The sequence below is a fragment of the Esox lucius genome, chromosome 1, assembly GCF_011004845.1.
Source record: "Esox lucius isolate fEsoLuc1 chromosome 1, fEsoLuc1.pri, whole genome shotgun sequence".
In the NCBI taxonomy this organism is placed as follows: Eukaryota; Metazoa; Chordata; class Actinopteri; order Esociformes; family Esocidae; genus Esox; species Esox lucius.
In genome coordinates this window covers 20,069,682-20,083,630 of record NC_047569.1, presented here as the reverse complement: position 1 = coordinate 20,083,630, position 13,949 = coordinate 20,069,682, and the positions used below count along the sequence as shown (strand labels likewise).

General features: G+C 38.8%; 1 protein-coding gene across 1 annotated transcript in view; it reads right to left on the bottom strand.

The window, feature by feature from the left end:
• Window positions 1-13,165, bottom strand: part of pcp4b (Purkinje cell protein 4b) — a 33,887-nt gene extending 20,722 nt beyond the window's left edge. The window contains exon 1 of the mRNA XM_010889180.4: window positions 12,999-13,165. Within this exon, the coding sequence (XP_010887482.1) occupies window positions 12,999-13,007 (9 nt within the window). The 5' untranslated portion in view covers window positions 13,008-13,165. The remainder of the gene's footprint in view (window positions 1-12,998) is intronic.
• Between the last annotated feature and the right edge of the window lie 784 nt (window positions 13,166-13,949).

The following is a 13,949-nucleotide window of genomic DNA, read 5'->3' as shown; positions in this document are numbered from 1 at the left end:
TCTTGACAGCTTGAGCTGTCCAAAAGAGTTACATATGGCGCTCAATTTCCATTAACAATTGAAAGAGGAGATGCACAACTAGGCCACAGATAATTCAAGCAGAAGAAACTTGCCTTGATCGCTTCCTGTTCCTCTTTTTTTAGGAATAAGAGAGAAGAGGAACTGGCTGGGAATTTCCCCAAGAGGGCAGGATTTGTAGACAGGTACCTCCATATCCTGAGCTTGATGAGTAGAGAGCTCAATTAAATTCCATTGAAGCCTACTGTACAAACACAGAGCACAACTACCTAAAAACTAAGGAGTTTAGTTGAGCAGAGCTCTTTAAACAAGCCATGAAGGGAAACCAGAGGTTGTTTTTGACTTTCTGTGTTTTTTTCTGATTTCTGATTTCCTTAATTCTGTTCTTTTTTTCCCCACACCAAATGTTATCCAATTCTCAATCAAAATGTAATATTAAATAGAGCATTTGGGTGAACAGATATCCCTAAATGATTCTACTTAAAATGGAAAAAAAGGGGGGGAATTTTTTTTATTGAGGTATATTACGAAGTAAGAAAGCAGTGATTAGCTCAGTAATGGCAAATTACCTCCTAGACAAACGAAGACCTCTTTTGGGGCCAAAATGTAGAATGTGTGTTTAATAGGCCAAGTCAATCACCTGACCTAAATCTAACCGAGCATGCGTTTCACTTGCAGAAGATATAACTGAGGGGGAAAATGCTCTGAAACAAACTGAAGATAACACCCAATTTCCAGCCTGAAAAAGTGTTTGCTCTCTTACACTTAATAAATAATTGTGCCAATTCCTTCACACAGAATCTCTTCAAATCCTTCAGATTCCCAGGTCTATGCGTATGAATTCTCTTATTCAGATCATCCCACAGGTATTCTATGTGGTTTAGCTCAGGGGACTGGGATGGCCATGACAAAACCTTGATTCTGTTGTCAGTGAACCATTTATGGTTGACTTTGAAGTGTGCTCTGCCGGAAGATACAGCCATGGCCCAGTGTAATCTTCCTGGCAGAGGCAGACAGGTTTTGATTTAATATCTGCTGGTACTTTTTGGAGTCTATGATACCATGTACCCTAACCAGCTGTATGGGCCTTTGAAAGAAAAACAGCCCCACAACATCAAAAAAGGTCCACCACCATACTTCCCAGGGGGGATGAGGTAATTTTCTATAAGGCTATGTTTCTGTCTACCCCAAACCCACCTCTGGTGTGTTTCCCAAAAGCTTTATTTTGGTTTAATCTGACCATAAACTCTGGTCCCCATTGAAAGTTCCATTAACATTGGGCAAACTGTAGGTGCTTGAGTTTGTTGTTTTAATGACAACAAAGGGTTTTTATTGGCAACCGTCTGAACAATTTGTGGTTATGTTGGTGGCGTGTGATCGTAGTTTTGGAGATTTTCTGACCACAAGACCCAACTAACGTCTGCATATCTCTGGCAATGATCGGTTGAGATTCTTTGGTCACTTTAACCATCCTCCTCAATGGACAAACATTCCTCTTCCAGGCCGATTGTTAACATCGCCAGTTGCTTTAAACTTCTTATTTATTGCCCTTGAGATGGAAATGTAACCTTTAAATGCAGTAAAGGGTACAGAAGATCCAAAACAATTGACAATTTACTTTGTATGTAAAACTAGCAGTTTTTAATAATAAGTCAATATTGATCTGAATGTATGCAACTTTACATACATTAGTATTACCAAAACCGTTACTGTGTACCATTGTCTCATAAGAGTAGAGGCTTGTCGGGTTTCAGTGACTTTTAGAGAGGACCTCCGGTTGAGGATTCTGAAGGAGTCTGTCAATGTCAGAACAGACTTGCAGGAAACGTTAGGATGGATCCTGAGCCAAAGATGTGATTCAGAGCTTTTCAAAGGATATTGTTTTCTTGAATTCTAAATGAAACCATTACTTTTCATATCAGTGAATTTCATATCTTTGAAGCCTAATGGTGTGAAGTTCTTTTTGGAAGAATTCACCCAAGAAACAGTTTGTTTACTCCAACTGCCAACATTAGGTAAAATTTGCCACAAAATACTAATCTGGCAAGTTCAAAGTCAGAGAATGTAATCTTGATGCAATCAAAATCATTACAGATATCTCTTCTGTGTGCATCCATGAGACAGGTAAATCCCAAATGAATTAAGAGTTGAGAGAGATTGAATATGAAATGTTGATGGCAGCAGAAGATATGATTTATAGCCACTCTTCAAACTGTTCCCTGGACTAACAGCACTGGAAGTGCCTCAAATCGCCAACCACATAGTATGCTGTATTTACTTGACTTTTGTCTATTGTTAATTCATCCAGAGAGAGAGTGAGTTTTACACTGAGCAGCAAATTTCTCTTCCACTTGAGTGAGTTTAGAAGCAAGCACAGCGGTGTGGCTCCATTATGCCAGTAATGGGAGCTGAAAATGCTATCAATTATACAACATTTCTAGTAACCTAACCAATGTGGCTTAGACCTGCCCAGCAACCATTTTGGAGACATCTGACACAACTTCTGTTCACCTCAGTAACCTTGCTTAACGGTTTTTGGTTCAAAGAATATGAGGCCAATGAGCCTCAAGAAAAACAGCCAGAACTCATCACATTTTCCACAGCTGTTATTCACCATTGTCTATGTTCCATTTTCCAGTTGTACCCTAACTTCTGAACAACTTGAATGTTGGTGGCCCATTGCCTCCACCTGTGCTCCCTCATTAGTCATTACCAGTCGAGCTCAGATCAGTTACCAAACTACACCTAAAAAAAACATAAACAAATGTGTTTAAATAAATCTCAGAATAAAATATATAAATGCTCTTTTTGACTTTGACACTTTTTAGGCCACTGAGATGTACAGACCCCAATGAGGTTCCACCCCTTTGCTTTAGATTAAGTTAGCCCATTTCAATGGAATTTCTTCACATCCATCTTTACTGTCCAATATTATTATTTTTTCAAATACACAAATCCTCTCAGGCACATCATCAATTATTATGTATTCAATGTTGAGTATCTGTACAATTAGACTCAAGAAACATGTAACCTATAAAACCTATATAAAGTGCACTACTGTTAAATTACTTAGAAATTGCCTTGTTTTCCATGAAAACATTCATGAAATGAGTTTGAATAGGAAACATAGCAAAATGAATAGGAAACACTGTCATTGACAATGTTAGAAGTAATGATTTTTTATTGAAATAATAACTGTGTCCTTTAAACTTTGTTTTTGTCAAAGAATCCTGCATTTGCAGCAATTACAGCCTTGCAGACCTTTGGCATTCCAGTTGTCAATATGATTAGGTAATCTGAAGACACTAAACCCATGCATGGCCAAGCTGCTCCCACAACAGTTCAAAAGGGTTGAGATCCAGAGAATGTGCTTGTCACTTCATTACAGACAGAATACCAGCTGAATGCTTCGTCACTAAATAGTTCCTGCATAGTGTTGAGCTGTGCTTTGGGTCATTTTCATAGAAGGAAATTGACTTCAAATTGACAATCAAGCGCTGTCCACAGGATATGGCATGGCTTTGCAAAATCATGTGATAGCCTTCCTTCTTCAAATGTCCCACTTTACCACCACCAAAGCACCACCAGACCATCGCATTGCCTCCACCGTGCCTGACAAATAGCGTCAATAGCCTCCTTCTATTTGTACTGATCTGTGAAGGGAGTAGGACAAAGCGTTGTATGAGATCATTAATGCAATTATCTAATCAACCAATCACATGGCAGTTGCTTCAATGCATTTAGGGGTGTGGTCCTGGTCAAGACAATCTCCTGAATTCCAAACTGAATGTCAGAATGGGAAAGAAAGGTGATTTAAGCCATTTTGAGCGTGGCATGGTTGTTGGTGCCAGACAGGCCGGTCTGAGTATTTCACAATCTGCTCAGTTACTGGGATTTTCACGCACAACCATTTCTAGGGTTTACCAAGAATGGTGTGAAAAGGGAAAAACATCCAGTATGCGGCAGTCCTGTGGGCGAAAATGCCTTGTTGATGCTAGAGGTCAGAGGAGAATGGGCCGACGGATTCAAGCTGATAGAAGAGCAACTTTGACTGAAATAACCACTCGTTACAACCGAGCTATGCAGCAAAGCATTTGTGAAGCCACAACACGCACAACCTTGAGGCGGATGGGCTACAACAGCAGAAGACCCCACCGAGAACCACTCATTTCCACTACAAATAGGAAAAAGAGGCTAAAATTTGCACGAGCTCAACAAAATTGGACAGTTGAAGACTGGAGTCTCGATATCTGTTGAGACATTCAGATGGTAGAGTCAGAATTTGGCGTAAACAGAATGAGAACATGGATCCATCATGCCTTGTTGCTGGTGGTGGTGTAATGGTGTGGGGGATGTTTTACTTTAGGCCCCTTAGTGCCAATTGGGCATGGTTTGAATGCCACGGCCTACCTGAGCATTGTTTCTGACCATGTCCATCCCTTTATGACCACCATGTACCCATCCTCTGATGGCTACTTCCAGCAGGATAATGCACCATGTCACAAAGCTTGAATCATTTCAAATTGGTTTCTTGAACATGACAATGAGTTCACTGTACTGAAATGGCCCCCACAGTCACCAGATCTCAATAGAGCATCTTTGGGATGTGGTGGAACGGGAGCTTCGTGCCCTGAATGTGCAACCCACAAATCTCCATCAACTGCAAGATGCTATCCTATCAATATGGGCCAACATTTCTAAAGAATGCTTTCAGCACCTTGTTGAATCAATGCCACATAGAATTAAGGCGAAAAGTGGGTCAAACACAGTATTAGTATGGTCTTTCTAATAATCCTTTAGGTGAGTGTACATTGACCCCACAACAAGTGAGGAGATTGGTTCAAGTGGCAAAAGAATCTCCAAGGATCACAGCTAGAGAATTGCAGACGTTACTTGGGTCTTGGGGTCAAAAAGTCCCCAAAATGATGATCAGACACCACCTACATAACCACAAATTGTTTGGGAGGGTTGCCATAAAAAATATTTGCTGTCATCAAACAACAAACACAAGTGCCTACAGTTTGCCAAACATCACTGGAACTTTAAATGGACCTGGTTCTACTGTATAGTCAGAGGAGTCCAAAAGAGAGCATTTTGAAAACAAAAACCACACATAGTTTTGGCGTAGACAGAACGATTGCCATGCAGAAAAGTACTTCATCTCCATTGTAAATCATGGGGGTGGATCTTTGATGCTGTGAGGCTTTTTGTCTTCCAATGGCCCTGGACTACTTGTAGTGATACATGGTATCATGGAATCCATCAAGTGCCAGCAGATATTAAATCAAAACCTGACTGCCTCTGCCAGGAAACTTAAACTGGGGCATGGTTGTATCTTCCTGCAGGATAGTGATCCAAAGCATTGTCTCAGATCCCTTGCCATGTATTCTCCAACCTCATTACACATTATAGGAGAAGATTTTGAGCTGTTATTTTGGCCAAGGTTGCACAAAGCATTAAATGGAGTGCCAATAATTGTGGCATACATATGCACTGCAAAAGAAAAAAAATTGGGAACACGTAATCATCAGAGTATAACACCAAGTCAATTAAACTTCAGGGATATCAATCTGTTAGAAAGCATAAGCGATTGTGAATCAATGTCACCTGTTTGGTGCAAATGTAAGTAACAACAGGTGCGCTGGAGAGGCAACAGTAAAACAACCCCCAAAAAGGGAATGGTTTTGCAGGTGGTGCCCAAAGACTATTGCTCTCTCCTTATCCTTACTGGCTGATTCTTCTCTAGTTTTGCATTTTGCTAGTGTCCTTGTCACTACTGGTAGCATGAGGCGGTACCTGCAGCCTATTCAGGATGCACAGGTAGTCCAGCTCCTCCAGGATGGCACATATATGCCATCACAAGAAGGTTTGCTGTGTCTCCCAGTACAGTCTCAAGAGCATGGAGGAGATAGCAGGCCCCGTTACACGACGAGAGCTGGACAGGGCTGCAGAAGGGCATCAACCCAGCAACAGGACCAGTATCTGCTCCTTTGCGTGAGGAGGAACAAGAGGAGCACTGCCAGAGCCCTACAAAATGACCTCTAGCCGGCTACTGGTCTGCATGTTTCTGCCCAGAAATAGACTCAATGAGGGTGGCATGAGGGCCCAATGTCCTCTAGTGGGACCTGTGCTCACAGCCCAGCACTGTGCAGCTCGATTGGCATTTTCCAGAGAACACCAGAATTGGCAGGTCCGCCATTGGCACCCTGTTCTCTTCACAGATGAGAGCAGGTTCAAACTGAGCACATGTGACCAACATGAAAAAGTCTGCCTCCAACATCATTCAGCATAACCGATTTGGCGGTGGGTCAGTGATGGTCTTGGGAGGCATATCCTTGGAGGGTTGCACAGACCTACACGTGCTAGCCAACGGTACTCTGACTGCTGGTAGATACTGGGATGAAATCCATTGTCAGACCTTACGCTGGTGCAATGGACCCTGGGTTCTTCCTGGTGCAGGACAATGCCTGGCCTCATGTGCCCAGAGTCTGTGGGCAGTTCCTGGATGATGGTCATAGAAGCCAGGCACCCGGCCACCTACTTCCTTTTCTGCAACGGTCCCCTGACTAGAGAATGCTGTAACATGGGAAAAAGCTCCATGCACAAAGACGGACACCATCCTGGATCATGCCCATACACACAAGCCCCTTGGCTGGATATTATTTTGTTTGTTTCAAGATAATCAAGGAGAGTGTAACAACCCAGAAATGACAACTATCTGAATAAAAACATGAGCTAAAAAAGGTCCATTGCAAGCGGGAACAAACTCAAAAACACTAATAAACATTACATTCAGCAATGCCTAATGCAAAGAATAGGAAAATATTATTGGCTGGGAATGCATTGTCTTTTTAGTGTAGTCTTATTTCTGAATAGTAATTTGACTAATTGTGTACCTATCACCATTACGAATCAAAAACATAAAAACCAATTGCAGGTACCAGTTTTTTTAGTATATGCTTCATTTTTAGGTTAATAACTTTGGTGCACATAAAAGGAACTCTTGATTGATGGAACCAACATTTATTGATTTGCCAACACGGAAGAAATTCCAGTATAACAACCCATGATTGGTCAGTGCCTAGCGAACATCGCATATGATTTCCTTAAGGTTTGGAAAGGTTTGGAAAAGCCAGATTAAAGGGGTACTTTGTAGAATCCTTGCTCTAATCAATAACACGTCTTCACCTTGTCTTCCCTCACTGAACAAGACGAGTATAGTGCTACCTAGTCCAGGGTGGTGTGGTGTTGGAAGGATAGTACTGCAAGTAAAACGAGTATAAAGACGTTACAAGTGATTGTGAACTGATAGACGAACAGGCGATTAAGTTTAAATGGGGAATATGTCAGTCACTCTGATTACTTTTGTAGGAACAGATCATTTGAAACATTAACTTAAAACTACAGATGTCTATTGGTCACTTTTGCTTATTTTTACGCTAGTAATACAATAAAAATCTTCCACAAATAAGCAGAAGAGGAAATGGGAACACGGTGGTCAATGAATGTGGGCAAGTATTGCTCTCCCACCAGCAGAGAGTGTACCAATCACATTCAGGTTGTCATGCTATGTCACAAGGTTGCTAAATAAAGACATCTATTTTGGTTTCCCATCTTTACCAAAGTATATGACCAATACCTTCACTTTCAACCCTGTGCTTGAATTTCCAACCAGTCCCCTTCATGACCCTCAATTTTAAGTGAGTAGATCTACAATGTGTCAGAGCTTGCATCTGAACCTGTTTATACATACCCTTAATTTGAAATGCTTTCCAGTTAGTTTCTGCCTGCAATCCAGCTTTTGCAAGATAAAATGTGCATGGTTTCAATTAATGAATTGGAATAATGCTAATGATGTTAACTCCAGGCTGGGAGAGAAGTAAAGAATGGTTTATCATGAAACATGGCACCATGGGCCTTTAGACACAATACCAGGTAAAGGGAATTCCAGTCAAACTTAATTTTAGGTTGACTAATCCCCTTAACGTCTCTAATTTGAGCAAATTGACAGAATTTGTCAGTTGACTAATTGCTTTTTGATACAGGTTTACATCTATCATTTACTGTCCATGTGTTTTAAGTTTAAAAAAATAAAATAATAATAATGTTAACCACTAAATCTAATATTAAAACAAAGAATTTACTTTTCAATCCAGGTTCAGAATTAGAGAAATACTTCAAGGGTTGTAATAATCTGTGTCCGTTACATCACCAAAACAATTTAACCGTAATAGTCCATGCCATTTATTCTGGGAATTTTTGCTGTGAAAAACAATCTGTCAGAGAGAAAATATAATCTTGGCAGCACTGAGAAGGCCATCGCATCAGTGTAGCGGGATGTTCTGCTTATTGTCCCAATATGATTTAAGTTGCGCTTTACAGCAGAAGCAGGACATTGCACATTTATAGAGGCTAAGCCTATCTAAACTCTTTTTGTCATTAGAGAAGGAAGGTTTGTCAGTTTGCCCTGCCTGCCTGTTGTATACCACATGTAGTGCATGTAGGTGGTGCATGCGGATTTGTACCCTAAAATAGCCTGTGCTTTGAAGATTACAGAACTGCCCTAAAACTAGGATGAAAAGTATTGACAGTGCTATTGTCTGTGTCAAAACTGATTTCACTGTTCTCTGTTCTAACTTAACTCATGTAGTATGCTGGTAGATCAATGCAAATGATTATCATAAAACTCTATTTTTTCACATACAAATATAGCTTTACTGAACACAATGGAATGTCTCCACCCTAACTAAACCAAATGGACTGAATCAGTTAAGTAACATTATTACCCAAACCCTGTCATTAAAATTATACCTCACACTTTAGCAGCAAAGTAACCAACTGATGAATTGCAGATTAGTCCAATCTGATAACTGCTAGTCCACCTTGGAACAAGAGTTTGATAGTGTAAGCAGTTTGATATATGTAAGTAGTTTGATATATGCAAGCATAGTTCGATGGTAAAAGTAAAGACTGACGGATTATCATTTTCTCTAGGCTAATTAGTTTACTAAAACGGACTTGGGGGGTCTTTAGGGGTCCAGGCAGGAAAATGTATAAATGTAAAACAAAAATGTACTGCTGTACTCTGGTGAATTTTAAGTGTGGGAATGGCCTGGAACATCTCAATATGATATTACAGCATACGATGCGATAACATGATTCTTTGGTTGATGATTTAGTCAGTATATTGCAATATATTACGATTAATAATTAATTTCTAATTATACTTAGTTGTTATTCCTTTTTCAAAATGATAATCATAAACATAAGAACAAACATAAAAAGAAATCCACTAAATTACAATCTTTAATCAACTGTCTTCATTTAAAACAATTATTTGTGTAGATGAACAATATGAACAGTGTTCATTGAACACATCTGAGGGGAGCTCTTGGGCCACTTAGAAAACTTACTTGGATGCAATTTAGTTACAGATTTAGTTACAATAAATAAAACAAATAACAAACGGTGAGAAAATAAAACATTCAATAAAAAAGGTTTTTTCGAAACTTTATTGTTAATAATCTCTATATATATTTCTGAATTATAAACTGTTACATTTCATTCTGTTTGATATTTTATTTGAATACACTGAAACTCAAAATGTATTATTGTAAGGGAATATGTTGGGGGAATAATTGTGAGAAAAAGAAAGAAACAAATATGGTGCTTGCCTTTAACATAAGTATTCAAACACACATTAATATTTTAGAGTTACCTTTCCTTGCAATAACAACTCCCTGCTGATTAAAAGCGTCCACACAGGCAGAATAGACTATAACAATGTAAATTTCAAACCACACATTGTATAACATTAGCTAGATTGAAAAACTAGCTATTTATTATCTATTTAGCTGCTAAGGATAAATTTAGTAAGCTACTTATCTATCCCTCTGTCCAGCACCACTAGCCTATAGCACTTATAAAAAAGTAGTTTTCACTCAGATATTATTGTACCACAAGTAGAATAAACTATTAGCTTGTGGTTATCTGGTTAGCTGCTGAAGCTACCTAGAGTCATATACACATTGTTTCAGCTATTCCTCAAAAGGGCTAAAATGACATAGTTGAGAAAGAAGGGGTCAAATTTGAGACATAGTCTGTTATTTACTCTTGTTAAAGCAAATAACAAACTGGTTCCTGAAAATAACTCACACTATTTCACTCAAATCATTGATCTATAATTATTAGATAAAATTTGGCATTTGTAAAGGACATTTTATGCCACAAAACCTAAATCCAGAAATCTACGTGAACAGGCATTATTTACACATAGGTAGTGATAAGCATGTCCTTTACAGGGTGTAAATATCTCATCGTCCATTTTTGAATAATCTGCGTAATGTATTCAGATGTACATGCCTGAGCTTTTTTTATTCATCCTTTGATAGGAATAACCTCCAAGTATTAAGATCTCACCACAACTCTGCATACATCACTTGGGATATATAACTACAGTAAAAATGCTTCTTGTTCTAGGTTTTTGTAAAAATGGGTGCCTGTTTCACAGTCCATAATTCCTTAGCCCCTTGACTATCAAGAACTGAATCACAAAATATAGTGAAATGCTTTCAGAGGCCATGGAAGACGTTATAAAGAATGTATAGATGTGATTGATAGGCCAATTGGGACTGCGGTGTACAAGGTTCAGGGGCATTCTCAAAATATTGCATATGGCTACAAAACCCAGTGTCTGAGGCTTTGTGAATCTACATTAGGTAACAATGTTTTACTTCACACTGTTGCAAAGTGTTGTTTTAGTGTCAGTACAAAGATGCATGGAGTATAGGGAAAGCTTTTTCAGCATTTACCAATAAAACTCCCCTAACACCCATGAGAATGGGTAGTTTTCATGACAAGCAACATTTCATTATTTTGACAAATGTAAAGCTTTTGACATTCAAGTTATTTAGCTGACTTCTGATAACTAAAATGTTGAAGTCGTAAAATGGAGGGAAAATGTTTTCATTAAAAGAAATGTATGTATTTTCTGACAGCCTTTCACACACTTTGAGAATTACAGCCCAGACTTGTGCATTTCCAAAATGTGCTTAGAGGGAGTACGGTGTGTTCAATGAGAGAAGAGGAATGGAAAGTGCTGCATTGCTGACCAGTGCAAGGCTCATCCATCTAGAACGTGGAGGCAGCTCTGCTTCAATTACTGGCTTCATGTCAAGCTTGGATGGGGAGGGGCAGCTGACTGATTGAGAACTCTGCTCTGCATGAATCTGACAAAACACATCTAAGCAGAAAAAACGATTAAAATAATTTTTGCCCTCACCGCCCTTACCAAATATGTTGGTCTTAAAGTGTGTCTATCATACAAGGGACGTTTTATTTTCTGTAGGTCAATGCTGTAAAGCTTTAAATAAATCCACTGTATTCTTCTTCACATCATTTTAAATGTGATGATGAAAAGCTGCATACCAAAAGCACAACTAGGTAAATACATTTTCCAATTTCATTCCACTCCTTAAAAACCTTTTCTAATTTTGAGACCACAAAAAGAGGGAGTGCTTGGCTGGAAATAAATATAAACTTAAAGAACCTGTGCTGGTTCTTGTGTAACTTGGAACAGAATGCAGTCCCAAGGCATTTTTAGGCTGAAAGCTTCCATTGGCCTGTGCCTTAGAGGAGGGCCCACAGGGTAGGGAGAGGTTAACAGTCTGCTGCTGATTCAGATCCACATTGCTTCAGTCAATCACATCACGCACACAAATACACTTATACACACACACACACACACACACACACACACACATATTTGAAGAGTAGAGCTACAATCCAAATTAACAAAATGTTAGCTACAATACAGATGGGATATGACTATTGCATAACATGGTTATTTAACATTAGGCAATACATTCAGGTCAGCAAATGTTTAATGCATGCTGCCAGTATAACACATTCACACTGTAAGGTGACACAGTTTAAAAATGTATGACATTGTGAACCGATTAACACTAAAGTTTACAACATTGTTGGCCAGCTGTTAACACCATATCATATGGGAGTGGAAACATTTTATATTAATATACCTTTGCAACAACACTGAATTCAAACCATCCCCAACATCTCAGTGGGGGTCAGAGACCCGTTAGCTGTGAGAAAACCTACCAGCATTATTTCTCTGTGATGTTGGTACGGCTCTTGTAAGGACCGTGCTGGTTAAAGATATATTGAGAGTACAGTCTGTTTTTATTACTAATCACATAACAGGTTAGACCCCCAGTTCAACAGTAATGAAGGAAAGAGATGAAAGATATTCAGTTCTCAAATTAATTGTAAGGTTTTTGCAGAATTAATGACAAGCAATAGAAGGAAATGTTTTCCTGAGGGCTTTATAATGACCATTATAATTCATGGTGAGGGACCATTGTATTAAAGTTATTAGACTAATAGATAGTCTCAATACGCTCAACCTTCTATAATCTAAGACTGGAAATTATAACTATACTCAATACTTGTTACTATACTCGTTACAATTCCCATCTATAATTATGCCACATTGTCTTGATAAATATCAATAAACTTCGCGTTAGTATTAATAAAGCCCTTAAACGTTTACTCTAAGACATACACAAGTGATTTGATGCCTCATTGCAACTCAGAGACAATAAATTAAGTTTGAAGTTGTAAACCGGTTTAAACTGTTCTTAACGGCAGATGAGATAGGCGTAAAAGACGCACCCGCGTGTTTAACTGAGCGTCGCCGCGTTACACTGATGCTGCAGCATCCAACTCAGAAACGTGAATCATGACTTCCCGCTGCCTGTGCAAAGCATCAGTTTACTCAGTCTACCTATATCACATAATATCATAGCAATCATTCTATTATGGAGCATGATCATTTTTGAAAGATCAGTTAATATGAACCTCAATATATGCAGCGAGGATATTCAATACTTTTTCTCTCCGGATGAGAAGTAGTCTTCTGTAGCTATGCCACACATTTTGTCATAACATTAAAAGTATCCTACCTCACTCATGATGTAAAGTGGTAATCTCGAGGTGGTTCTCGGTTTCCAACGACTGAGTACGCCTATCAGGAGTTAAGTGTTTCTCAGTGTCTCACTACAGAAAGAGAAGCTTTATAAAGTATTAAGTCGAACTCAGTGTCATCACGTTCCCACTTAACCAATAGGAATGCCGTCGGCAAATTTGTCTCCGAAGTCACCACCCAACTCAGTGAAATATTCATGGACTGTGCGTAAGCCTTTTTTCATTATAATCAAAAGGCCAGTCCTTGTTTGTTTCTGAAAATGCTTTGTCATTAAATAAAACGGGGAGACATACTGGAAGTAAAAATTAATTAATTCGTTTTACCCGGAGTGCTAAAATGTATCTGACTGTGTCTGGGTCCGTGCACCTTTTGATCATTACATTTTCGAATTAGCGGATCTATTGGCAAAGTGTAATTTTATTTTACACATTTGTAGAGTTGATTGGTAGAGTTGTAATGCTAATTTGGCCTGTCATGCTTACAGCCAAGACTTCCAGTCCTTTCAAAGTAATAGTTTACACATCTTCATATATTCAATGCTCCAGTCACGTAAAAATAGACATTAGTGGTATATAGATCTGTAATAAACATAGGGCATGGAACATTGAGACAATAGAAGACAAAATGGAACATTACTAATTGAACAACATCTATCATAGAATCAACCAATGTTTGAGTTAAAATAGCTGGCAATACCAATATTTTCTGGGGGTTGTGGGGGGTGGGGGGGTGTATGACTTATTTCTCCTTATATTTGCTTTGCCTCTTCTTGGTCTGTATTTATTTCACATATTTTGTAAGATTTCAACAAATTTAGTGTGCTCCCATTCACTCATCTTTTTTTTTTCTTTCACAGAAATAATTTTGGACAAGGAATTGCAAATGAGCAATATTCTTAGTGCCTTTGTAGTTTTTCACTCTAGGAGTG